This window comes from Cuculus canorus, chromosome 29 (genome assembly GCF_017976375.1).
Source record: "Cuculus canorus isolate bCucCan1 chromosome 29, bCucCan1.pri, whole genome shotgun sequence".
Classification (NCBI taxonomy): domain Eukaryota; kingdom Metazoa; phylum Chordata; class Aves; order Cuculiformes; family Cuculidae; genus Cuculus; species Cuculus canorus.
Genome location: NC_071429.1, coordinates 2984986 through 3011452, shown reverse-complemented (window position 1 = coordinate 3011452; position 26467 = coordinate 2984986). Strand labels below are relative to the sequence as shown.

The following is a 26467-nucleotide window of genomic DNA, read 5'->3' as shown; positions in this document are numbered from 1 at the left end:
TCTCTTTGTACACCGGGATGATTCAATAAAACGCTCAGAGTTGGAATTTTTTGGGCCCTTTTCCATCTTTTCCACCCCCCTCCCTCCCTCCTCCCCTGGGCAGGATGCGGCCACGGCAGAGACGACAGCGGCTGCATGAGAACCTATATAAATAAACGGGGGCGAGGGCAGCTTTATTGAGTTAAAAACCCAGCGGCGGGGGCTGTACACTGCGATAGCACCATCGGAGAGAGCTGAGGTGGGGGGCACGGGGCACCGGGACCCCACCCTGTCCCAGTTGCACCCCAAGACTGGGGTAGGGGGAGCGGGCTGGGGAGCGGAAGACGTGCGAGCGCAGCCGAGGTGGGGGCTCAGCCCTGGCTGCCGCAGGAAGAGAGGCTGTCGTAGAGGGAATCGCTGAGGGATTCCGAGTGTTCCAAGCCGGGGGGGCCGTGCCCCCCATCCCGTGACTGGGCTTCCGTGCTGCCCTCGTCCCCCACATCCGAAGCACTGGGGGTTCGGCTGCTGCTGGCGCTCAGAGTGGGGGGCAGCGGCGGGGGGGCCTCTGGGGAAGCCCCCCGACACCCAGACGGGCTGCAGACTGGTACCTGGGGAGTAACAGGACTGTCGGGGGGGCGTCCCTGTGCCCCCCACTCCACACCAATAACCTTATAAACCCCTGGAGCCCCCCTGACCTGTCCTGGGGGGGAGCCACAAAAAAAACATAACCCCCCCAGACGCCCCGACCTGTCCAGGAGCTGCTGAGGTGGGGCACAGACACCCCATGACCCACCTTGGGCGCCCCCCAACCTGTCCAGGAGCTGCTGAGGTGGGGCACAGACAACCCATGACCCTCTCTGGACCCCCAGACCTGTCCTGGGCGGGGTGCACAGACACCCCATAACCCCCCTTGAGCCCCCCCAAACTGTCCCGGAGCTGCTACATGAAGGTCTCAGCCGTCACCTCCTGGTACATCACCGCGACGTGGCCGGGGTCCCTGTGCCCCCCACTCCTTCTCAATGCCAAATCCCCACCCTGGGGCTGGTGGGGTGACCCCACAGCCCACTCAAGCGCCCCCCCACCCCACCCCTTACCATCGCGGGGCGGTGCAGCCCCTCCAGATCCCCCCTTGGGCAGAGGAAGGGGTCTGCGGCACCACAGGCTTTGGCGTTGGGGAAGGTCCAGTTCTTGCTCTGCTGGACGCGCCACGGCTTCCCGGCATCGTCATCGGCGTCTGCAGGAAAAAGGGGGGTCACTGCTGTGCCATAGAGCCCCCCCGGCCCTCCAGGGGGGTCCTGAGCCCCATAGCACCTTGCACATGAATGGGTGCACGCTTGCACGCCGTAGGGTTGGCCACTGACCTTGGGGAGCGGCGCGGTGGCCGTGGGTGCTGGGGGGTGCCGGGACGTGGCACGCTGGGGTGCTGCGGTGTTTGCCGGTCACCAGCAGCTCCTCTGAACTGGGCACCTCGCGCTCCAGCGTCCGAGCCTTGCGCGGCACTTTGGTGATGGCGGGTGGCCGCGTCGGCACAGCTCCGGCCAGCGGCTCAGGCCGGCCTCGTGGTTTTGGGGTGCTTTTAGTGGGGACCCCTCCGTAATCGGGGGGTGGGAAGGTCCCGATCCCACTGTCCAGCGTCCGTGTTAGGGACCCGCAGGCTGCTGGCACGAGGGGAGGCGTCAGTGCTGGGGCTCCCCCCCCTTGCTCCCCGATGGGTGCCCCCCCATCCCAGCACCCCCTCACCGGCAAAAAGCTGCGACGTTCCTGACTCGGAGAAGCTCTCATCCGACGGCAGCTCATCCCGGAGCCCCACGTCGGGCACCTGCGGTGGAGAGGGGGGAAGTGGCCATGGGGTCCCCCCAAAACACATAGTTGGGGGGTGGGCAGGATGGAGGGGGTCCTCACCTTGTCGGGGGGGCCCTGTAGGTGCCCCACGATACCATTGCGGGGTGGGTGGCAGAGCCGGGGGTCTTTGGCGTCGGGGGGGACCCGGCGGAGGTCACAGAGCTCCCGCTTGTGCTCCAGGCGGTTCTCGTAGGGCACATCCTTCCCGTCCACTCTGGGGAGGAGGCAGTGTCAGGGGGAAAAAGACACCCCATAACCCCCCTGGAACCTTTGTCCTGTCCTTGGGGGTGCACAGACACCCCATAACCCCCCCTGACCTGTCCTTGGGGGTGCACAGACTCCCCATAGACTCCCCAACCCGTCCTTGGGGTTGCACAGACTCCCCATAGACCCCCCCGACCTGTCCTTGGGGGTGCACAGACTCCCCATAGACCCCCCCTGACCTGTCCTGGGGGTGCACAGACTCCCCATAGACCCCCCCCTGCACCCCATAACCCCCCGACCTGTCCTTGGGGGTGTACAGACTCCCCATAGACCCCCCCTGACCTGTCCTTGGGGGTGCACAGACTCCCCATAACCCCCCCGACCTGTCCTTGGGGGTGCACAGACTCCCCATAGACCCCCCCCAACCCGTCCTTGGGGCGCACAGACACCCCATAACCCCCCCTTGGACCCCCCCTAACCTGTCCAGCAGCTGCTGCATGAAGGTCTCGGCCGTCACCTCCTGGTACATCACCGGGACGTGGCCGGGGGCGTTGGGGGTTCCTCTGGGGCGCCCCTTTTCCAACGCCAACCCCTGCAGGAACGCGTGCTCCTCGCGCAGCGCCTTCCGCAGATCCTCCGCCTTCTCCATCAGCTTCGAGATGTTGAGGCTTTCGGCTTCCAGCTTCCGAGCGGCCAACTTGACCTCTCGCCGCAATGGAGACGGCGTTCCGGCCCATTCCCGGCCTCGGCCGCCATCGCCGCGACGGCTCAAAGCCGGTAACTTGCTTCGACGCAAACCAAACCAACTGGCCAAGCCGCCGGCCGCCTTGCCCTTGGCTTCCCCGCCCGGCGCCTGGCCCTGCAGCCGCAGCACGTTCTCCTCGATGCCCTTCATCACCTTCTCCTCGATGGCCGAATGCGCGGCAGCACCCGCCGGCGGCCCCGTGCCGGAAGGTTCCGAAGCCGCAAGGCTTTTACGAGGAACCCCCACGGCCTTAGCGCCTCCGGGCTCCTCGGCGCGCGGCGCCGCGGCCTTGCCGGCGCCCGCCTTGGTGGGCAGCTTGGTGGGGCTGCCATGGGGGCTGCGGGCGGCCTTGGCGGGGGGAGCCGGGGGGGCGCGCGGGGGGGTTTTGCCACCGGAGGGACGCCCTTTGCCCCCCAACTTGCCGGGCTCGCCCATGGAACCCGAGGAATAGCAGCGGGCGAGGGGTTCGGCGCCGTGTGCCGGCTCGGGGTGCTTCAAGCTGCCCCCCAAACCCCCCCGGGACGCAGCGGGACGCGGCTCAGCCCCGTGGCTGCGCTCCGGCCGGCCCGGCCCGGGGGGTTCGCGGCCCTCGGCCCCCCGTAGCTTGCCCAGGGCGGCCAGGCGCTCCTTGAAGGGCAAGTAGCCCGGCTCCGGGGGCTTCTTACCGGGGCGGCGCGAGGGGGCCGAGCCCCCGGTACCGCAGCGGGTGTTGGGGGGCAAAGCGGCCGCTCGCTCCCCTCTGGCGGGGGGGGGTCCCGGTGGGTTGGGGGGCTGCTCGGCCGCCTCGCAGGCGCACGGCGTGGGGAAAGCGGGGGGCTCGGGAGGGGTATCGGGGGACGCACGGCGGCTGAGCGCCGGCGAGGCTTCGGGGTTGCCGCCGCCGCGGCACGGAATCTTGGAGGTGCGCGCCAGCTGCGGGCTGAGGCGCAGCGCCCCGGGGGGGGGTGGCAGCTTGAGCACCTTCGGGGGGGGCCCCAAGGAATTGGAGCCCCCCAGGGCGGGCGAGAGCGAAGGGAAACCCCCCCCTTCGGGGTTCTCCTCGGTCGGGGCGTAAAGCCCGAGGAAAGCGGGGTGCTCGGCGTGCCGTGGGCGAGGGGGTCCCCCGGGGGCTTCGCCGTTGCGCCGGCAGCAGCCGCCGTCCCCCCGCAACAGCAGCCGCTCGGCCAAAGCGCTGAGCAGAGCCCCCCGCGGCGGCGCAGCATCCTCCGGCGACGAGCAGGGGCTCCCCTCGGCCCCCCGGCAGCCCCCCGCTCCCCGCAGCGCCCAGGGGGGCCATCCCGGTGCCGCGCAGGGCTCGGGGGAGCCGGGGGAACCCGGGGGGGGCCCCAACAGCGCGTCCGTCTCCTCCAGTTTGCGAAGGACCTCCAAGATCTGTGCTTTCTTCTTGAAGAACGGCGAGAGGGCGTCCAAGGGGGGGGGGGGGCGGCGGGGCTGAGCCCAGGGCTGCTCGAGGGCACCGGGGGGGTCACCTGCGGGGAACGGGCACCGTCACGGCACCCACACGGAGCACCGGGACACACCGGGAGAGGGAGAGCTGAGTCCCACCGCGGGGAGAGGGGTCGCTCTGGGGGAGAGGGATGGGGAGAGGGATGCAGAGGGGCTTCGGAGGGGGCACAAAGGGCTTTGGGGATGTGGGGACAAAGGGGACAGCACAGGGATGGGGACAGGGACACTGCGGGCTTGGAAAGAGCGATGGCACAAGGATGGGGATGCCATGAACCCAGAGATGGGGACAGCGCAGGGATGGGGACAGGGACACACTGGACAGGTAGCAAAGGCGATGCCACAGGCACAAGGACAGGGATGCGCCAGCCTGGAGAGGGGGACAATGGAGGCACAGGGACACTGTGGGCAGGTGGAAAGGACGATGCCACGGGCACAGGGACGGGGACGCCACAGACCCGGAGAGGGTGGCACCATGGATGGCCCTGGAATGCAGGGTCCCCACCGCCCTGGGGACACAGCAGGCTTGGGATGCGCGGTACCCCACATTTGGGGCGTGGGACAGCGCAGGCAGAGCTGGGGGGTGACACTGGTACCCACCTCCGGCGGGGGGACGCAGCGGCTCGGGGGCGGCTGGGGGGGTGGCTGCTCAGCACAGCCCGGCACGGAGCTCACCGGGGCGTCCACCGGCACCGGCACCGGCACCGGGTGCAGCAGCAGCTGGAGAGCAGGGAGACCCCAGGTTAAGCTTTGGGGCTCGGGAAGGGGGGGGGGGGCTCTGCCTTGTGACCCCCCCCTTTCCTCCTTGGCACCAACTGCCCCCCTGGGCCGTACCTGGGGCACAGATCCTGCCGAGAGCTGCAGCTTCTGCTGGAAGAGGTCGCTCAGCGCCTGGTTCTGGCGCTCCAGGTCGAAAACGCGTTTCTTCAGCTTGATGCACTCCTCGCGCAGGTCCTGGGAAGGACGGGACTGGGGGTGTCAGCTGGGAGCCCCCCCAGTTCCCCTCCAGACCCACCAGTGCCCTCCAGAACCCCCAATATCCCCCCAGCACACCCAGTTCCCCTCCAGCCCTGTTAGATCCCTTCAGCATCCCCAGTGCCCCCCCAGCACCCCCAGTCTCCATTCAGTGCCCCTCAGTTCCCTCCCAGTTCCCTCCCAGCATCCCCAGTTCCCCTCCAGCACCCCCAGATCCCCTCCAGGACACCTCGGTATTCCCCCCAGCACCCCCAGTCCCCCTCCCTTCACCCTCCAGTATCCCCTCAGCATCCCCAGTTCGCCCCCAGCACCCCCAGTCTCCCCCCAGTGCCCATTCAGTGCCCCTCAGTTCCCTCCCAGTTCCCTCCCAGCATCCCCAGTTCCCCTCCAGCACCCCCAGATCCCCTCTAGGACACCCCAGTATTCCCCCCAGCACCCTCAGTTCCCCCCCAGCATCCCCAGTGCCCCCCCAGCACCCCCAGTCTCCCCCCAGTGCCCATTCAATGCCCCCCAGTTCCCCCCCAGCACCCCCAGTTCCCCCCCAGCACCCACCTTCTGGTTGAGCAGCGCCTGCACCACGTGGTTGGCGACCTGGGGAGCAGAGGGGGGGGGGTCTGGGTGGGGGGGTCTGAGGGCACACACGTGTCCCCCCATGTCCCACACGTGTGGGTCCCCCCCCACCCCGTACCTCATCCAGGCAGCGCTCGTACGTCTCCCGCTGGTTCTCATTGGCCTGGGCCAGCGCCGAATTCTCCGCCTGGGGACAGTGGGGACAGTTCAGGGGACACAGCAGAGGCACCTGGAACCCCACAAGCACCCAGGGGGGACACCTCCCCCCACCCCCCTCCTTCTCTGCCACCGCTGCAGGGACGGGGCCACCCCATGGCAAGGACGTGCTGCCCCTCACCGTGGCGTCTGGGCTGCTGGTGCTGTGGCACCCGCTGCTCTGTGGCCACGGATGCATAGTGGCATTGGCCATGGCTGGACGGTGGCCACAGCTGCATGGTGGCACTGGCCACAGCTACACGGTGGCCACGGCTGCACGGTGGCACTGGTCACGGCTACCTGGTGGCCACAGCTGTCTCGTAGCACCGGCTACACGGTGGCCACGGCGGCCTGAAGGCAATGGTCACATCTCTAGCGGCACTAGCCACAGCTAGCGGCCATGGCTCCATGGTGGCCCCAGTTGTCTGAAGGCAATAGCCACATCTATAGTGACACTAGCCACAGTGGCTGCACCACGGCAGTGGCCAAGGTTGCCCGGTGGCACCAGTCACAGTTGCCTGATAGCCACAGCTGCCTCGGTCACCCCAGTTCCTGGTGGCCACAGCTGCCCAGTGGCAGTGGCTACACGATGGCAATGGCCATGGTTGCCTGGTGGCCACAATTGCCTGGTGGTGGTCACGGTGGCCACAGCTCCACGGTGGCACTGCCCATGGCTGCACAGTGGTGGTGGCCACGGTGGCCACAGCTCCACGGTGGCCACCAGTCCCTGCTGCCGGTGGCCCACCCGTACCTCCAGCTCCCGCAGGCGCTGCAGCAGCTCCTGGCTGGTGCCCGTCTCGCCGAGCGCCGCGGCGTTCCCATCTCCAGGCGCCTCGGCCGCGCTCTCCGACATCGTTGGTTGCGGGGGGACGTGCGTCCGGCCGGGGTCCCCGCTAGCCCCGGGCCACTGGCCACCCAGCCTGCCAGGCCCTGGGCAGCCTGGGCCACCTCTGCCTCGCTCGGAGGGTCCCCAGCCCCGTCCCTGCCCGGTGGCACCTGTGGGGCACAACGGGGTGAGTGGGGACAGAGCCGGGGGGACCCCGAGCTGAGTCCCAACCCCGTCAGTCACGGCACCCCGAGACCGGGACCCATCCTGCGCCTTCCCGGGGGGGACGGGGATGCACAGCACCCCCAGGACCAGCACTGGGATCTGGACTGGGATCCACAGCACCTCCAGGACCAGCACTGGGATGCACAGCACCCTCAGGACCGGCACTGGGATCCACAGCACCTCCAGGACCGGGATTGGGATCTGGACTGGGATCCACAGCACCCCCAGGACCAGCACTGGGATGCACAGCACCCTCAGGACCAGCACTGGGATGTGCAGCACCCCCATTACTGGCACTGGGATGCACAGCACCCCCATTACTGGCACTGGGATGCACAGCACCCCTGGGATGAGTCCCAGGAGGCTCAGCACCCGCCACAGGGCGCTGGGATGCACAGCACTGCTGGGACCGGGACTGGTATCAGCACCGGGGGAACTGGGAGACGCAGCACCGCCGGGACCAGCCCTAAGACACCGGGATGCACAGCACCACGGACCAGGATGCACAGCACCCTCAGGACCGGCACTGTGACCGGTACCGAGACTGGGACCAGCCCCAGCCCCGGGGCACCGGGATGCTCAGCACTGATGGAAGAGGGACCGGGACCAGCCCCGAGATGCACAGCATCCCCGGTACCGAGAGTAGGACCGGCACCAACCCCGGGGCACCGGGATGCTCAGCATCCCCGGTACCGAGACTGGGACCGGGGTGCACAGCACCCCTGAAACCAGCCTCAGCCCCCGGGACACCGGTGCCCGGGCCCCCGGGGGTGCCGTGGAGCTCCCGGTCCCGGTTCCCCCGGGGCTCCTCCCGCCGCCGGTGCCTCCCGGCCGCTCGCCCCGTGCGCCCCGGAACGGGGCCGGTGCCGCTCCCCGCGCCCCGTCCCGGTCCCCCCCGCACTCACCCGCTCTCCCGGCTCGGCTCGGCCCCGGCCCCGGTCCCGGCGGCGGCTCCAGCCCGGCCCGGCCCGGCCGCGCTATTGTTGGGAGGCGGCGGCGGCCCCGGCTCCGCCTTCCCCGCCGCGACCGGGGAGGAGCCGGGAGGGACCCCCGCCCCCTGCCCCGGGAGAGGGGACACCGGGGACACCGGGCATCCCCGGAGAGACAGCACCGGGGGCATCCCGGGAGAGGGGATACAGGGGGCACCGGGAATCCCTGGAGAGAGGACACCGGGGGCATCCCAGGAGAGGGAGAACCTGGGTACCGGGCATCCCGGGAGAGGGGACACTGGGCACCGGGAGAGGGAGAACCCGGGTACGAGACACCGGAGACACCGGGAGAGGGGATACAGGGCACCAGGAATCCCTGGAGAGGGGTACTCGGGGCATCCCAGGACTGGGAGAACCCGGGTACGAGACACCGGGAACCCCGGGAGAGGGAGAACCCGGGTACGAGACACCGGGAACCCCGGGAGAGGGAGAACCCGGGTACCAGGGGCACCGGGCAATCTGGAGAGGGCAAACCCGGGCACCAGGACACGGGGCATCCTGTGAGATGGCACCCAAGAAAGAAGCGGAGCGCCGGTATCTGCAGCCCTGCTCAGTGCAGTGATGGGCAAAGGATCCGAGAACCCTGGAATGCGTTGGGTTAGAAGGGACCTCAAAGCCCATCCATGGGCAGGGACACCTCCCACTGGATCAGGGGCTCCGAGCCCCATCCAACCTGGCCTGGAACCCCTCCAGGGATGGGGCAGCCCCCACTGCTCTGGGCAACCTGGGCCAGGGCCTCCCCACCCTCACAGGAGAACATTTCTCCCTAAGATCTCATCTCAATCTCCCCTCTTTCCGCTCAAAACCATTCCCCCTCATCCTCTCCCTGCACTCCCTCATCCAGAGCCCCTCTCCAGCTTTCCCGGAGCCCCTTTCAGCGCTGGAAGCTGCTCTAAGGTCTCCCCGGAGCCTTCTCTTCTCCAGAACAACCCCAACTCCCACAGCCCCTCCTTGGATGGGAGGTCTTCTAGGATGGCGTTGTCGGATGTTCCCCGCGTCCCCATCCATCAGCCATCCTCAACCCATTCAGCTCCATGACTTTGGCCACGCGCCCAGCACCACGCGCGCAGCCAGACGTGGTCCACGCTGTCCCTGTCCCCTCACAGCTCTCGGGATCAGAGGGTCTCCGGGATGGCCCATGGTGGCCGTGTCCCCCCATCCCTGCTGTCCCAGGGCAGGAAGCGGCCCCCGTCCGGCAGCTCCGGCTGCGTCATGGGGGGAAATGAGGCTCCGTCTGGAGGGGAAGAGCAGCCCATGGCCCCCCCAGGCCCTACCGGCGGGGACAGAATGGGGGGTCTTGACAGATGGATGGGTGTGGCTGTCACCTCCCCCAGCTTGGGACCCCACGGTGGAAGCACCAGTGTCCCCATGGGGAGGGGGACACAAGGGTGCGTGTCCCTGCTGTCCCCAGCACACTCCGTGGCTCCCCCAGTGCATCCCACCATCCCCTGGTCCATCCAGACTCTCGCCTGTCCCTGGTGTGTCCCAGTGTCCCTGGTGTGCCCCAGTGTCCCCGGTGCATCCCACACGTCTCCAGTCCGTCCCCACCATCCTCCAGTCCTTCCAGGCTCCTGTCTGTCCCCAGTGTTCCCAGTGCATCCCACCCCTCTGCCATCTCTTCCAGCTGTCCCCCGCTCCACCCAGACTCTCGCATGTCCTTGGGGTGTCCCCAGTACATCCCATGTGTCCCCAGTCCATCCCCACCATCCCCCAGTCCATCCAGGCTCTCGTTTGTCCCCAGTGTCCCCAGTGCATCCCACCATCTGTCCCCATCGTCCCCTGCTCCATCCAGGCTTCTCCCTGTCCCTGGTGTGTCCCCAGGGGAAAGGGATGCTCCATGGGGCACCAGGAGCCCGTGTCCCCCTCCTTGTCCCCCTCGGTCACCCTGGGCCAAGGGACAGCAGCCGCTGACACCCACCACGTCCCCAAACCGCACGGCTGGGGACGTGCCAGCGCGGCAGAGGACAGCCACGATCCCATGGCGAGGGGGCTGGATTGGTTTGCCCCACGCCAAAGTCCTCCAGGGGACGTGGGGGGACACCCTAAGTGTCCCCAACCCTGCGGAGCTGCGCTGCTCTTGGGGCAGCCTGGATGCACTGGGGACAAGCGGGGACGCAGGAGGACAAGCGGGATGTGCCAGAGAAACAGCCTTAGGGGATCAGGGACAGCTCGGGGACAGCAGGGACTCATGGGGACACATGGCAGGGCGAGCCGGGAGGCAATGGGGACATTGGGGACACACTGGGGAGACCCAGAGTGCAGTGGGGACATTGGGGACATCAGGGACAGCCAGGGTGCAGTGAGGATACTGGGGATATACAGGCGACACTGGGGACACTGAGGACAACCAGGTGTGCTGGAGACACTGGGGATACACTGGGGACATGCAGGTGACACTGGGGACAGCCAGGATGTACTGGGGACACTGGGGATATACTGGGGACATGCAGGTGACACTGGGGACAGCCAGGATGCACTGGGGACACTGGGGATATACTGGGGACAGCCAGGATGTACTGGGGACATGCAGGTGACACTGGGGACACTGGGGACAACCAGGTGTGCTGGAGACACTGGGGATATACTGGGGACATGCAGGCTGCCCTGGGGACACTGGGGACACAGCAGGGACAGGCGGGATGCTCTGGGGACACACTGGGGACGTGGGATGCACTGGGGACACTGGAGACACGCTGGGGACACACTGGGGACACGGCAGGAACACAGTAGGGACAGGCGGGATGCACTGGGGACACCCGGGGTGTACTGGGAATACTGGGAACAACCGGGATGCACTGGGGACACCCGGGATGCACTGGGGACACGGGGCACACCGGGATCCTCCCCCCCCCCCCCCCCCCGGTGCCCGTAGGGAGCTGCCCCCCCCTCCCCCCCTCCGGACTCACCGGGGCTGCGGCGGCGGCGGGGCCGGTGGTGACGTCACGGCTGTCCCGGCTCCGCCCCCTGCCCCGCCGCCAATGGGAGCCCGGTGGGGCGGGGATGGGCGGGGGGAGGTCCCGGGGTCGCCGCATCCCCCCCCCCCCAACCCCGGGATTCCGATCGGGATTCGGCACCGAGACCCGGAACCCCCACCCCCACCCCCCCCAGTCAGGGCACCCCAAAACTGCCCCGAGGACACTCCGAACCCCTGAGGGTACCCCCAAATGCCTCCAGGGAACCCCCAACCCCAACACTCCCCCTCAGGGCACCCTCCCACCCCTCAGGGTACCCCAAAATTCCCCAGGACAACCCGAACCACTCAGAACACCCCTAAATCTCCCAGGACACCCCCACCTCTCAAGGCACCCCAAAACTCCTCAGGGCACCCCCACCCCCCTCTGGGGACCCTAAATCCCCCTAGCAGCCCTACATCCTCTCAGGGGACCCCCCAGACCCCTCAGGGGACCCCTGCACCCACTAGAGCACCCCCAGACCCCTCCGGGCACCCCTACATCCCCCCCTTGGGCACCCCTGAAGCCCCAGGATCCCCCAATACAACCCCCACCACAACCCAGGGACTCCTGTACCCCCCACACCTCCAAACCCCCAGAACACCCCACAGCCCCCCCCCCCTGCTGACCCCCCCATGCACCCCAAAACTCCTCAGAGCACCCTCAACTTCCCCCTAGACATCCCCCAGCCCACCCCCCCAGGCATCCCCACACCTCCCCATGGCCCCCTGGGCACCCCCAAGCCCCCCCAGGGCACCTCCATCTTTCACCTCCTCCTCCGCAGGGCACAGGAAGAATTGTTCTCCCCTCTACCACTTTATTATGGGGGATACAATAGGGGGAACCTCCCTTCCCTCAGACCAAAACCACTGTGGGGTCCCCACCTCGGAGACCCCCCAAGTCCCACAGCGGCATCAGCTGCTCCCCATGGCAAAGGCCCCACAGCACCAGGAGCCCCCACGGCTTCTTCCCACAACTGAGGGTTCAGCGGCTTCAGTCCTGGGGTTCCAACCCTGCTGCTCTGGCTGGAGCCGGTGTTGGCGAAGACACGGTGCCGTTCCCACCAGTGTCCCACCATGAGGATTTACCGGGAGTAAGGAGCCACGGCACAAGGCCGGGCTCAGCTCATGGTCACCGTTCCCACTTGTTTCACCACGAGGATTTACCAGGAGCATGGATTCACCGGGACCATGGAACCACGGCACAAGGCCAGGCTCAGCTCATGGGCACTATTTCCACGCGTGTCTCCCACCAGGAGGATTCAGCAGGAGCGAGGATTCACCGGGAGCATCAAGCTGCGGCACAAAGCTGGGCTCAGCTCACGGACGCCGGCTCCAGGCGCCGTTCCTACACCTATCCCACCGTGAGGATTCACCAGGTGTGAGGAGCCGCGATGCACGGCTGCGCTCAGCTCATGGACACCAGATTCCTGCTGGCAAGGACACAGGTGCCATTCCCACACGTGTCCCACCATGAGGATTCACTGGGAGCAACCGGGCTCAGCTCATGGGTGCCGGCTCCAGGCTCCCGTTGGCCGAGGTGGCTTCCTCCGGTTGCCTGTCACTGCCAGGTGCCGAGTGTCCTGCTGCCATCGGCATGGGATCCTGGAAGGGACAAAAAGGGGACGGTGAGCCAGCTGTGGCGTGATGTGCCCGGATGGAGCCAACGACAAGCACAGCCTCATGTTGCTCCCACACAAAGCGGACGTTCCACAGGGACAGGAGCACCAACAGAGCGGAAGGCGTTTCCTCTTGGCTCCTACTTGAAACCAATGGCTACGGCAAACCAGTGGTCTTCAGCCAGAGCCTGGGGGGCTCTGGGATTGGGGTCCCCCCACCCCAACTCTCAGCTCCTGCAAGGACTCCTTGGAAGCACTGGGAATGCAGGGTGAGCGGGTGAGGGCACCCCCAAAGACGAGACTCTGTGCCCTTGGTGGCCCCAGACTCCGTATGGGCCATGAGGGGAGGGAGTTGTGAGGGCAGACGGAGGCTCGGAAGGCAGAATTGTTCTGCCCAGAAAGCAACAGCTTCTCTTCACCTCCCCAGATGGGAGCCAGCCGGGATTCCAAGCCTGCGAGACGTCCCCACCGCTTCCCAGACACCCAGCCCACGCACGGCAAGAGGGTGGCACCGAGCCACCCACAGAGAAGAGGCGGCCACCAGGAATAAGCTCTGGCTTCCAGCCCCTCACCACTCCTAAGGCCATCCAGGCATGGGCTGAGCTCCGCTGTGTGGGAGAGGAACCCCCCAGGGCCCGGCTGTGGGGCAAACGGGGATGAATCAATCATAGAATATTTTGGGTTGGAAGGAACATTAAGGATCATCTAATTCAGAACCCCTGCCATAGGCAGGGACATATCCCACTGGCTCAGACTGCCCCAAGCCCCAGCAACTTGGCCTTGAACACCTCCAGGGATGGGGCAGCCACAATTTCCCTGGATGAAGGCTCATCTCCCAGTGCCGTGGGGCCTGCGCGGTGCTGGGAGCTGCCGGCGCTGCCCCGGCTGTACCTGTGCAGGCAGCTCAGCCGCTGACTCTGCAGCCGCGGAGCTCCCTCCGTTCCCCAGCACCGCTTGCGATGGGAGGGATGGATGTGGAGATTCCTCCAGAGCCAGGATGTCTATGGGAGCCTCGGCAATGTCTCGGAGGGATGGATCGAGGGCCACGGAGGGGTCAAAGAGGAGCGGGGATGGGGGACACTGCATTCCATCTCCCACCACATCCAGGTCCTAGGAGAGAAAACACCAGGAGAGGCTCAGCAAAGGAGCGGGTGGTGGAAACCCTTGTAGCCCTTTTCCAGCCCCCCTAAGCAGTGGGGCAGGAGTGGGAGCAGGCTGCTCCTCGGCTTTAGGGGCATGGGAGGAAGAAGGCAGAGCAGCGGGCATCATGTCACTGCGATTCCCAGCCTCGGCAGCCAGGAATCTCCTCCAGTAACGGCGGGATCCACGCAGGCAGCTGCGCTCCCACTAAAAACAAGGTGGGGGTTGCAAGTTCTGGAGTCCAGCAGGATGCGCTTCACCAGATGCATCCCAGCTGCAGCCAGGAGGGATGCAAAAGGGTCCCAATCTGCCTTCCTCAGGGCAGCTGGAGCAGCCAGCCCTCTCCTAGGATTTCACACAACGCCCTTTGTCTGCCCTGACAACTCTGACTTCCTCCTCCATCACCCTGCTTGCTGCTGCGGCTGCAGACAACCCTGCTGCGGCGAGCGGCTGGGATTCCTGCGAGGCTGAGATTCCAGGAGTCCTGCGAGGCTGCCGTTAAGAGGATAGGATTTGTTTTGGCTCAGGAGGGTGTTTGACACCCTGGCGAGGTGTCTGCAACTCACGAGGGGTGTGCTATGAGCCTAGTGTGATGCCAGATCCAACACAGATGCCCTGCACAGCAGTAACACTGGCGGAGCTCCACAGCCCTCTGAGCCGAGGACGCAGAGCTCACACAGAAAGCCTGCAGTCACATCCAGACACGGATTGGGGTACGGGGCCCTGGACTGGGATACGGGAGAGGAATGAGGCACCTAGCATTCCAGATCAGGGCAGGATTGAGGTACCCAGTGTCCCAGACTGGGGACAGGGAAGGAGCGAGGCACTCAGCTTCTCAGATCGGGGCAGGAGTGAGGCGCCCAGCATCCCAGATTGGGGTAGGATTGAGGTACCCAGTGTCCCAGACTGGGAACAAAGCAGGAATGAGGTACCCAGCATCCCAGATTGGGGCAGGATTGAGGCACCGTGAGCCCCAGATCACGATATGGGGCAGGAACGAGGCCCCCAGGGTCTCTGTGCAGGGCTGGGCACTCTCTGAAAGTCAGGCTGAGGGAAGGGAACAGCTCTGGTTTTCATTTCTGACCTGAAAACCCACCTCTCCCACAAAGGGTGTTTCCAGAGCACGGGAAGGAGAGCTAGGATCTGCTCCAACATGCACTGAAGGTAGGGAGAGCATTCTCTCCACCTGGGCCCAGCCTGACTCCACAGCCCCTCCTGTGTTAATCGCTGCCGGCAATCCCTCCTCCAGCAGCAAACTCCAAGGTGGCAGTGGGATTTGCCTCCCAATAGCGGTGCTCAAGAATCTCGGGGGCATCCCATCACTGAAGGTAGCAGCCCCTGGTCCAGAGGAGCAGCTCCAAATGGCCACAAAACCAATCCCAGAGGATTTTAGGCACGCAGGCTTAACATAAGTGCTGACATCAGAATAATCTGGGGATTAAAATCCTCATGGATTCCTCATGGGAAAGAAGAGGGGGGGAGGAAATCCTCTTTTTAAAAAGCCCCTAAATAGGGATTTAAATGAGCACAGAGCCCTTCGGAAGGAGCAGTCGCTAACTGCGCAGAAACAAACTCCTCCCAAACCTTTTGCATTCCTGAACCTTCCTCAAGAGACTCTGCTTCTCCGAGCTAGCGAGAATAAAACCAATTCCAGGCTGTCTGTGCTGCGAGGCAGGGACTTCACATGATGCCCATGTGCTCTCCTATTACAGAGTCATGGGACCATGGGATGGTTTGGGTTGAAACAGACCTCAAAGCCCATCCAGTCCCATCTCTGCCACAGGCAGGGACACCTCCCACTGGATCAGGGGCTCCAAGCCCCATCCAAACTGACCTTCAACACCTCCAGGGATGGGGCAGCCATCCCTGCTCTGGGCAAAATGCTCATCATGAAGAATTTCTTCCCAAGATCTCATCTCAATCTCCCCTCTTCCAGCACAAAACCATTCCGCCGGGTCCTTTCCCTGCACTCCCTGTTTATGCGCCCCTCTCCAGCTTTCCTGGAGCTCAACTCCACGTGGGGAGCAGCCGCCCTGCCACGTGCTTCCCGGGTATCTCAGTGTGGCTTCATGGCATACAAAGGAATGAGCAACATCCAGGGGACATTTTCCTGCAGGGCAGCTTGTGTGCAACACCACAATCTGCAGCACACACTGCTCCAACTTACATCGCTGAACTCCAGGGGCAAACTCTCCGTGGGCTGGAGCTCGGCAGCGCTCAAGTAGAGGTCGGTGGGAGCAGCTTCCAGCTCCTCGGGGACAGCAAGGACCTGTTCGGGTACGTACATCTGCGGAGGCAAGCGGAGGTGCAGCGGGCAGCAGGGATCCTCGGAGAGGCTGACAGGAACGGGTTTGTTGCAGGGCACCTCCTCGGAGCCTTGGCAGGGCTTGAACAGCGTCTGGTTCGTGTCCTGACAGATGTCTGGGAAGATGCAGTCAAGGAAAACGGGCACAGCAGCCAAGCTACAGACACATTCAGAGGCAGAAACGCTCCCCACTCACTCAACAGTGTTAAAACCCCCTCACTTTTCCTCAAGGTCCTGATTCCAGAGTCGCATCTCAACTGCCTGGAGATACGGGCCGCGTTACTCGCACGATGGGAAATGGGGACAACAGGCACAGGCTCCCAGTGGGGACTGGGAGATGCGGCTGGATCCCTGTAAAACACCTGTGGATCCTTGGATGGAAGGGATTCCAAACACAGGCTCACGCCCTTTTGAGAAACATCAGCCCAAGCCTCAACGTGGAACACGCAGCGGAGATGTGAGCACACACAATGCTTTCTCCACAGCCAGGAGTTTTGTTCCGGTACTTCTGTCTTCTCAGTGCATTTTCCTTCCCAATGGAAAACCTATTCCTGCTCGAGGTGTAAATGGGATTTCCTGCCTTTAATCACAAACAGAAACTCCGCTCTGATCACACTGAGCTCACAGAGGAGTGACAGATGCAAGCCCACACTCTTCCAGAAGCCCTGGGGAACAACAGCCGGCCCAGACCCAACACCAAGCCTGTGGGAGCGACTCCACAAACACTTTGCTGACAGCCCTGAAAGAGTGACAACCTGAGGCTGTGGCCAAAGTGGATTCCAAGGCTTTCAGGTCAGATACCTCAACACCAAACCCATCCACCCAACTGTCCAGCTGCTGCTGACCTTGGCGGGGTTCGTATCACCGTTTCCTCTACACAGAGCGCAGCCAAGAAAAAACCCCAAACCGCACAAACTGGTTCAAGGCACCAAGTTTAACCCACCTTCCAAAGCTGTCAAAGTTTCAGATTTATCCTTCCTCCTCTCCTCCCTGCTCTGTGAACGTGCAGATACCTGAAACTCCCTGAAAGGAGGTTGGAGTAAGGTGGGTGTTGGTCTCTTCACCCAAGGAACAAGCGATAGGATGAGAGGAAACGGCCTCAAGTTGTGCCAGGGGAGGTTTAGATTGGATATTGGGGAAAAATGTCTTTACTGGCAGCGTGGTGAACCCTGGGGACCACTGGGAACTCCCAGGGACGCAGTGGAGTCTCCATCCCTGAAGGGGTTTACGGGTTTAAAACTCATAGAGATGTGGAGCTTCAGGACATAGTTTAGCAGGCACGGTGGGGTTGGGCTGACGGTTGGACTGGGTGAGCTTAGAGGGCTTTTCCAAACCTCAATGATTCCATGATGGGATTCCTGGCCGGCTGTGGGGAGCCTCACCCTGCAGAGCCCCCAGGGCAGCGCCTCAGTACGAACAGCGGGGTGGGGAAGTCACATTTTTATCTCCCTGATGGACTCCCAGCTCAAGCACTGACTTTATCAGTAGCCAAAAGGCACTGATTGCCAAGCTGACAACATCACACGCTCCACCTGGAGCCCAGCAGCCCAGCTGGATTTGGTCCCTTTAATGCATCGTGACAAACAATCCGGCTCCTGAAAAGCAAACAAAGCCCAAGAGCCTCCTGACAAGAGCAGCATGGGCTACAGATGGTATCGGCAAAGTAAAACCTTGTTTGTGTCAGTGAAAGCCAGCCAGCTGATGGCTCTGACCTTAAGAGATCAGACATCGCTTTTTCCACTCCCTCCTCTCCTTGCTCCAGTCCCCACGAGCCAGCTGCCAACAGCAACTGGCTCTGAGTGCTTTAGAGGTGGTTCTCCTGCCTTTATTTTGAGGTAGATGGTCGCTAGAGAGAAACAAAAGGCAGCTTCCGGCTCTCTAAGCTGCTCCCTGCACAGAGACTCTGCCAACTTCAATAACAAAACACAATCAAGAGCTCAAACAAAGAGCTCATCCTCCCTGAGCTGCCAGCTCCACTCTGGGACCCAGGCTTCTCCTGACTCAGCCCAGCAACAGCAGCTAACGCAGCTCCAACCCGATCCAAACCTGCTCCCAGACGCATCTGCCCAAGCCCGCTTGGACAAGAGCACCACGAATGCATGCACGGATCTGTTTCGTTGGTGGATCCCATGTTGAGGCAGCGATCCCTGAGCAGGGGGGGATCCCAGTGGGAATTTCAGAGCTGGCCCTGGAAAAGCCAAGAGGGTTTGAGGTCAAACAGCTTGAGGCTGCTCTCACACACACCTGTGCGAAGCTTTTAAGGAGTAAAAGGAGACGGAGCTGGGCCATGGCAACCAAAAACAGGCCAGAAACTGCTCCCTCAATTCAGATCACGGAATCCTGGAGTAGTTTGGGTTGGAAGGGACCTCAAAGCCCATCCAGTTCCACCCCCTGCCATGGGCAGGGACACCTCCCACTGGATCAGGGGCTCCAAGCCCCATCCAACCTGGCCTGGAAACCCTCCAGGGATGGGGCAGCCCCCACTGCTCTGGGCAACCTAGGCCAGGGCCTCCCCACCCTCATGGGAAAATGTTTCTTCCCAAGATCTCATTTCAATCTCCTCTCTTTCAGCTCAAAACCGTTCCCCCTCATCCTGTCCCTGCACCCCCTAACCCTTTTCAGTACTGGAAGCTGCTCTAAGGTCTCCCTGCAGCCTTCTCTTCTCCAGGCTGAACACCCCAACTCTCTCAGCCTGTTCTCATATTGGAGGTTCTCCAGCCCTCAATCATCTCCGTGGCCTCCTCTGGTCTCACACCAACAGCTCCACGTCCTTCCTGTGCTGAAGACTCCAGAATTGAACGCAGGGCTCTGAGATCCTCCCGAAAATCACCAAAGACATGGTTCAGCAGGGAGCCACCCCCTCCTACCAGCTTCCCTCCCAGGAGGACTCACAAATCCTGCTCACAGATACTACTGGCACCCAACACCTGCAGCCAAACCAAGAGCACACTTGCTCCTACCCCACTTTCACACATCCTGAATCCAGCTGGAGCGTCACTTGGACCTTGTGAGGTTCCCTGGTCGCTTCCAAGTGAACCATCCACCCCGTTTGGATGCTCGGATTGGCCAGCACTCCACACAACGGTTGCAGCAGGACCTGCCCAGGCAGAGGTGAGGACAAGGCCAGCTTTTTGTCACTCCCAAACGAATTGGCTATTCCATGGAGACAGGAGAGCCAACAGACCAAGAGATGTTTCCTTTGGGCTCCTGTTTGAAACCAACGGCTACGGCAAACCGACGGCCTTGATTCAGGGCCAGAAAAGAGGATCCAACACACTTCAAACGGTCAGAGCGCAGCCCAAATGGATCAAAAGATACGCGTAAGGCAGTGCCGGGTCATCGGGAGGGACTGGTTGGAACAGCGGATGTCATCAACAAAGGCCAAGCACCTCTGGCTGGAGCGGGTGGTGTGCGCCTGCAAGAGAGCAGAGCTCAGATCCACGCTGTTGCCAGCTCTGTGCCGGAGAAACCCCCTTGGCTGTACAACACTCGCATCCTGCTTTACAAACACGCCAAGACCACACTCGGTGCACTCCAGCAGAGCCTCACTCCTTATCGGGTCCTTCCACTTCAAGCTTTCATTAAAGACAGATAAGATAATAAAGCCCAGCTCTGCTTCAACGTACTGGAAGCTGCTCTAAGGTCTCCCTGGAGCCTTCTCTTCTCCAGGCTGAACAACCCCAACTCTCTCAGCATGGCCCCAGGAGGTGTTCTAGAATGGGGCTGTGGGGCACTCCCCAATCTTCACATCCTGGCATAAAGGGATAATCCGGCAGGGCCAGAGCGGACCTGGCCTGGGATTGCTCCCAAGAAGGGAAGAGAGCCTCCTCTTCCCAGCAAGGTGATAACACCAACCCCAAGGCACTGGCTGTACCTGTTGGGCAGCGCCGTCGGTCGCCAACATCCTGCGCTCCTTCAGCTGCCGGTGCAGCAGGGCCTCCACGCCATAGCGCTGCCGGTAGCGGCGCAGACACTTGAGGCGCTTCAGATTCTCCCGTTCCTTGGCCATCAGTCCCTCCGGGCCCGTCAGGAGGCTGCTGCCTGTGGGGAACAAGAGAAGGCTCAGAAACCACCACCCCAACTGCCACTAGAATGTCTAAAACCAGCAGTCAGGAGCTCCAACACCTCTAACAGCATCGACATCACCACGTAGGGTTGCGTGTATGAACAGGAACGTCTCTTGCTTACACAAGAAGCCGACAAAGCAGATTCCATCCTGACTTCTATCCGTGTGCATCAGCTGTGCTTGGGCTGACAGAGCGGTTTTAAAACCATTTGGCCTCCGCAAAGTCTCTCGTGATTCCCGTAGGCAGAATTCAAGTTGCCAAACACAGTCTCGCTCCTGTGCGAGTTCTGGAAGCTTCCCTTACGCGCTCTGGGCTGTAATTAAAGGGCAATGCTCGGGATCTGCCTTTTTATCACCCGTTTGCTAAAAAGAGCTCTACAAAATTGTTATGTACCAAGCCTGCAGTTATTTTTACCAGAGACAGAGCTGACCCAGGCCATTTTCCAGGACGAGCTATTCTAAGACTGCACTACGGACCGCATTCTGCTCGCCGCGGTCCTCACCGTCGGCCGCACAGCACGGTTCTGCCTCTGCGTGTGCCGTACAGGGAGGATTCCAAGCAGAGCAGAAACGCTTTTGCAAGGGAAAGCTGCACCCGTGCTAAGCAGGAATACGCCGCAAGAAACCTCAGCCAACATGGACGGAGCCGTACAGATGAATAAGTTTTGTTGTTTATAAAACCAAGAACAGGAAATCCCCTACAAAAAAAGAACTTTTGTCTCAGAATTCACTTTGTAGCCTCATTTCCTGACGACGCTGCTAACTTTGAAGACCAAAGAAACCCTGCAACCCTTTCTAACCCAGACAATACCGATCTCCGGTCAGGAGGCCAAACACAAAAATACCTTCTCAAACCAAGTTTGACTCCTACAGTGATTTTCACCCTTACCAAGACTGCATCGCTCTGAAATCTGCTTTTAAAAGGGCAAAACCCCATATTTTTTTAACACAGAGTGTTTTAATGTGCACGTGTTACAGAGAAGCGCCGTGCCCATGGGGGTGAATCCAGTCCGGTGACTGCCTGGCCCTGTACTTGCCTATGGCTTCATGCTCGCCCTTGCGGCTGTGCAGGTACCGGCGTTTCTTCTCCTTCAGAAGGTGCTGGAGGCGTTTGAACTGGTCAATGTAGAGAGACTGCAGGCGGATCAGCTTCTCTCGCATGATCAAAGCCACCTCCTCGGCTGTGTACACGCCTGCGTGCCTAAAAAACAACCACAGAAACGGGGTGAGGTTTCCAAGGATCTCACAGGGCTGCTCTGACCAAATGGCACGAATGTTACTGGAAGTGCAGGCTGAGCTGGGCTGGATTGGACAGATCGGTGGGGGATGAGCAGAACTAGCAACTGTTCATGGAAATCTGGAACGGTTTGGGTTGGAAGGGACCTCAAAACCCATCCAGTTGCACCTCCTGCCATGGGCACAGACACCTCTCACGGGATCAGGGGCTCCAAGCCCCATCCAGCCTGGCCTTGAGCACCTCCAGGGATGTGGCAGCCCCCACTGCTCTGGGCAACCTGGGCCAGAACCTCCCCACCCTCACCGGAAAACATTTCTACTTACGATCTCATCTCAATCTCCCCTCTTTCAGCTCAAAACTGTTCCCCTCATCCTATCCCTGCACTCCCTGACCAAGAGCCCCTCCCCAGCTTTCCTGGAGCCCTTTCAGTACTGGAAGCTGCTCTTAAACAATTTGGGGAGCCTTCTCTTCTCCAGGCTGGACAACCCCAACTTTCCCAGCCTGTCCTTGTATGGGAGGTTCTCCAGCCCTCGGATCATCTCCGTGGCCTCCTCTGGACTCGCTCCAACAGCTCCATCTCCTTCTTGTGCTGAGGACTCCAGAACTGCACACAGGGCTCCAGGTGAGGTCTCACAAGAGCAGAACAGAGGGGCAGAATCCCCTCCCACCGCTTTGGATGCAGGCCAAGAAATGGTTTGGCTCTCCGGGCTGTGAGCACAACTGGCTGACTCACACTGAGCTTCTCCCAAACTTTTAAGCATTCACACCCAGACAAAGCACAAATTCCAACTGCAACACCATCGGTATCGTCTCTCTAACAGAAATGCCATCTCCCCCCGGCACCAGACTAAGGTCAGAACACTCTGCACGCATCCAGCAGCGTCCAACTCACTTCAAGGGATCCTCCTGATCGCTATCGATGCTGTCGGCCTCACTGTCCGGGTCTCCTCGCCATGTCTGGTCCACTGTGATAGGATCCTGTTCGCCATCGCTCCAGCTGTCCTCATCTGGAAAGAGAAATCACCTGGAGTGACAGGAGACCGCCCTGCGCCCCAAAACTCGCTGCTCTGGCACAGGACAGAGCTCAGGGGCTCAGCTCCACAGCCGCAAGGAAGTGAAGCAGCTCTGCCTCGTATCAAGAGAAACTTCTCTCCAGCACGGTGCCAGCAAAGGACATGGAACAACACAAAAGCCACCACCTTTGCACAGCTGAGCTCCTGAGGGGGGAAAGCTCCTGCCCCCACGGAGCAACCCTGCGAGATGGGGACGGACAGACACCACTAGAGACTGACGCAGCAGAGAGCGAATCCCGCTGCGCTTCCACTCTGCAACTGCAAGGGAAGGAACTGGCAGGATTTTGGTGGTGTGACACGTCTATATTCAGCAGCAGGCAGGGCATGCCAGAGCGAGCAGAATGTGATCTGCTACCCACAGACCCCTGTAATCTCTTTCCCATACTGGATATAAGAAATAATATTCTCAGCATTTCCACACAAACCAGAGAATTCCAGGTCTTCTCTCACTACTTCTCACTTTCAGTTCTTACCGAGGATCCGACAGGCTTCGCTGCGGCTGCTCTCGGCGGTCTGGGAGCCCAGCTCTGTTTTAGCATAAGAGCTAAGCTGGCAAAGAAGAGTTTCACTCGCAGGTCCAGGATTGGACTTCTTCATCTGAGCCTGGAGCGCCAGCGCGTTCCTACGGGCGTGCTCGGCACAGAACGACGTGCTGCAGGAAGAAATGACAACCTGGTTATGATTCTGAGCCCTCAGCCAGCAAAACAAACAAGCAATGCCGTGAGAAACGTTCTCTGGCACCTAGAAAGCACATCCCCTCCACAAACACGACTGCAGGCACCACTCTGAACTGCCAGAGCCCGGGATAGCTCGCAGACCATACTGTGCGGCCAAAACACCGCCTGTGGCAGTGGAGCCAGCAGGCAGAGCAGCGGGCAGAGAGCTGCTTCATGGAATCCCAGAATGGGTTGGATATGAAGGGACCTCAAAGCCCACCCAGTTCCACCCTCTGCCGTGGGCAGGGCCACCTCTTACTGGATTAGGTTGCTCCAAGCCCCATCCAACCTGGCCTTGAAAACTTGTCTGAAGTGGGGCAGCCACCATTTCTCTGGGCAACGTGGGCCAGGGCGTCCCCACCCTCACAGCAAAACATTTCTTACATTTCTTCTTAAATCTTCTCTCAATCTCCCTTCTTTCAGGCCAAAACTGTTCCCTGTCATCCTCTCTCTGCACTTTCTGGTTAAAAGCCTCTCCTCAGCTCTCCAGGAGCCCCTTTCAGTACTGGAAGCTGCTCTAAGGTCTCTCCAGAGCCTTCTCTTTTTTCTTAAAGCCTGCAAGGCGAGCTCTTCTGATTCCAAACATTCATGCTGAGCTCTCATTTACACGCTAAGCACAAAGGCCCTCATTGCGTGGGTCTTTTTTATCCCAAAGGAATGAAGGGCAGAATCAAAACCATCAGTGTCCATATTCCCATAACCTCCACGAATGAAACACAGGTGAATGTAGGTCTGTGTTCCATCGCTGCAAGTAGTGAGTATCGATCGCTGTTCCTAGGTCTTTCCACCCATCGCAGTCAGAACATTTCGTACAGATCAAGGAACAAGGAACACAACCAGGTCATCAACTCCACACAACCGGGAACCAGAGTGTCTGTGCTGAGGATTAACCGCAAGGACTACGAGCGTTGAGCTGAATTTCCTGGGCTGAGCGGAGCTGCAGCACAGCGTGGGCGCACACACAGCTCGTATGACAGCTCTGGATCACTGCAGCCACCTCCTGATGGCACAGAAGTCCTGCAGGACTGAGATAAATCCACGCAGTCTTTTCCATGCTTAAAAACACTTCAGGAAACGGGAGCTGCTTGTCTGAAGGACAGGGGGTGAAGGAGACAGCCTAGACCCCACCTGCACCTTCCCGTACAAGGACAGGCTGAGAAAGTTAAGGTTGTTCAGCCTGGAGAAGAGAAGTCTGCGGGAGATCTTAGAGCAGCTTCCAGTACCGAAAGGGGCTCCAGGAAAGCTGGGGAGGGTCTCTTGATCAGGGAGTGCAGGGAGAGGATGAGGTGGAATGGTTTTGAGCTGAAAGAAGGGAGATCGAGATGAGATCTTGGGGAGAAATTCTTCATTACGAGGATTTTGCACAGGCTGCCCAGAGCAGTGGTGGCTGTGCCATCCCTGGAGGTTCCAGGCCAGGCTGGATGGGGCTTTGAGACTCCTCATCCAATGGGAGATGTTCCGGCCAATGCCAGAGGTGGGACTGGCTAGGCTTTGAGGTCCCTTCTAAGCCAAACCGTTCCAGGATTCTACGATTCTTTGATTCTGCACAGCACAGAACGAATGCAGCAAGACACAGAGGCACTCACCTATCCTTCTTCTCCGGTTTGGGCGCAGCGTTTGGGCATCGCTTTCCATTCTTTGTTGAAATGTAGCTGCACTGCTTGAACGGGGCGCTCCGGTCTTCGAGGATGTGCTTGATGCAGAACTCCTGCCCCTCCAGGCGTGGCTGGGAGCACTGGCGCTGAGTGAAGGCGCAGGACAGTGGCTCCTGCGGCCGCGGCACAGGCGTGAGGCGGCCTCGGCTGGATGGCAGAACATGGATCCGGATCCTGTTCATACCAACACCTGCTCAAGAGACAAAAAACAGTTAAAAGAAACGAAACAAACTGCTGATAAAAAGGAAAAGCAAACTCCGCGAACATATGGAATGGGTTGGGTTATATGGGACCTCAAAGCCCATCCAGTTCCATGCTCTGCCATGGGCAGGGATGCCACTCACTGAGCTGGGCTGAATTGGACGGATCGGTGGGGGATGAGCAGAACTAGCAACTGTTCATGGAATCCTGGAATGGTTTGGGTTGGAAGGGACCTTAAAACCCATCCAGTTGCACCTCCTGCCATGGGCATGGACACGTCCCACGGGATCAGGGGCTCCAAGTCCCATCCAACCTGGCCTTCAGCCCCTCCAGGGATGTGGCAGCCTCCACTGCTCTGGGCACCCTGGGCCAGGGCCTCCCTACCTTCACTGGAAAATATTTCTTTCTAAGATCTCATCCCAATCTCCTCTCTTTCAGCTTAAAACCATTCCAGCTGTGCTCCTGAATCCTCATCCGTGGTCCCACTGCCAGTCCCTGCTCCCAGTGCCAATCCCACGGATGCCAGCGCTCATCCGTGCCCGTATCCTGCATCCCGGTGCTCATTCGCGCTCCCGGTGCCCACGCTCTGATCCTGGAGCCGATCCCACGTCTCCGGTACTCATTCACGGCGCCGGCACCTGTCTCACACTCCTGCCTGACCTTGCCCAGTCCATGGTCCCGGTGCTCATCCCTGCTCCCGGTGTTCACTCTCTGCACCAGGCGCTCAACCGTGCCCACGGTACCCGTTCCTCCTTCCGGTGCTCACCCGCGCTCCCGGTGCCCATCCCCTGAATCGCGGTACCTATCCGCTTCCCGGTGCTCAACCGTGCTCCCGGTACCCGTTCCTGTTCCCGGTATCCATCCGTGCCCCGGTGCTCACCCATGCCCATCACCTGCATCCCGGTGCCCGTTCCCGGTGCTCCCCACGTGCTCCACCGCCCCGCGCAAGCGCACTCGCTCCTCTCCCCCCGCCCCCGCGCCGCCATTTTGTCCGCTGGTGGCGAGCGTGCGCGCCGCTCCCGACGGGGCCGGGGCAGCGCTGCCGGAGCGAAAAGCGGGGCGGGATCCGACTCCCTCAGGGCGAGGCGGGGCGGAGGAGCCCCGTGAGAACGCGGAAAGGCCGCAGTGAAACGCTCGGAAGGCTCCGCTCCGCAAGGGCCCCGCGGCCGCCATCTTACCTCGCCGGCGAGTCTCCCTGCTGCCTGAAGCGCGCGCCTCCCCCCACCGTTCGTTGGCGAGCGGGACAGCCAATCAGCGTCGGGAAATGGGGCGTGGCCGTATGATTGGTCAATTCTTACGTCAAACAGCGTTGTGGGCGTGGCTACAGAGCTCATTGGTCAATTCGGCTGCCAATCAGCGGTGGGGGCGGGGATTAGGCGGGACTGGTCAGCACGACAGCCAATCAACTGGTGGTTTGTGGGCGGGGATAAGATGTGATTGGCTGAGCCTGCTGTCACTCCGCAGGGACAAGCCCCGCCCCCCTAGCGGTGTGGCGGTAAAGAATCCCAGACT

General features: G+C 61.7%; 2 protein-coding genes and 1 non-coding gene across 4 annotated transcripts; all 3 read right to left on the bottom strand.

Moving 5' to 3' along the window:
• Nucleotides 1–161: 161 nt before the first annotated feature.
• On the bottom strand, nt 162–8314 carry NCKAP5L (NCK associated protein 5 like). The gene is made up of 12 exons (XM_054051336.1): nt 7910–8314; nt 6705–6949; nt 5877–5945; nt 5741–5779; nt 5048–5167; nt 4756–4933; nt 2505–4239; nt 1882–2035; nt 1720–1798; nt 1341–1637; nt 1074–1213; nt 162–587 (listed from the first exon to the last, which is right to left on the bottom strand). Exons 1-12 carry the CDS (start codon nt 8181–8183, stop codon nt 351–353), a joined length of 3567 nt encoding a protein of 1188 aa, XP_053907311.1. The 5' UTR covers nt 8184–8314; the 3' UTR covers nt 162–350.
• Nucleotides 8315–11752: 3438 nt separating this feature from the next.
• KANSL2 (KAT8 regulatory NSL complex subunit 2) lies at nt 11753–26190 on the bottom strand. 2 transcript variants are annotated; one of them, XM_054051573.1, is made up of 10 exons: nt 26134–26190; nt 24686–24944; nt 22857–23035; nt 22203–22317; nt 21107–21274; nt 19882–20044; nt 19326–19422; nt 15870–16123; nt 13454–13672; nt 11753–12548 (listed from the first exon to the last, which is right to left on the bottom strand). In XM_054051573.1, the coding sequence occupies exons 2-10, from the start codon at nt 24934–24936 to the stop codon at nt 12444–12446; spliced, it is 1551 nt and encodes a 516-aa protein (XP_053907548.1). In that variant the 5' UTR covers nt 24937–24944; nt 26134–26190; the 3' UTR covers nt 11753–12443. The 2 variants fall into 2 exon arrangements, with proteins under 2 accessions (XP_053907548.1, XP_053907547.1); XM_054051572.1 differs by lacking the exon at nt 26134–26190 and adding an exon at nt 25836–26122.
• Nucleotides 19137–19265, bottom strand: LOC128849513 (small nucleolar RNA SNORA2/SNORA34 family). Its single transcript, XR_008447426.1, has one exon. It is a non-coding gene; the product is annotated as a small nucleolar RNA SNORA2/SNORA34 family (small nucleolar RNA).
• Nucleotides 26191–26467: the final 277 nt, after the last annotated feature.

Bases quoted from the DNA above. Each gene is read 5' to 3' on its own strand.
- NCKAP5L (XM_054051336.1), bottom strand. From the start codon at position 8,183: ATGCCCCCGGTGTCCTCTCTCCAGGGATTCCCGGTGCCCCCTGTATCC. The intron at 5,168-5,740 runs GTGGGTGCTGGG...CGTCCTTCCCAG, and splicing joins AGGCGCTGCTCAACCAGAAG to GACCTGCGCGAGGAGTGCAT. The intron at 1,638-1,719 runs GTGAGGGGGTGC...CCCTCGTGCCAG, and splicing joins AACGTCGCAGCTTTTTGCCG to CAGCCTGCGGGTCCCTAACA.
- KANSL2 (XM_054051572.1), bottom strand. From the start codon at position 25,941: ATGGCGGCGCGGGGGCGGGGGGAGAGGAGCGAGTGCGCTTGCGCGGGG. The intron at 19,423-19,881 runs GTACAGCCAGTG...GCTCTCTTGCAG, and splicing joins CCGACGGCGCTGCCCAACAG to GCGCACACCACCCGCTCCAG. The intron at 16,124-19,325 runs GTATCTTTTGAT...GCATCTTCCCAG, and splicing joins GACCCGGCACTGCCTTACGC to ACATCTGTCAGGACACGAAC.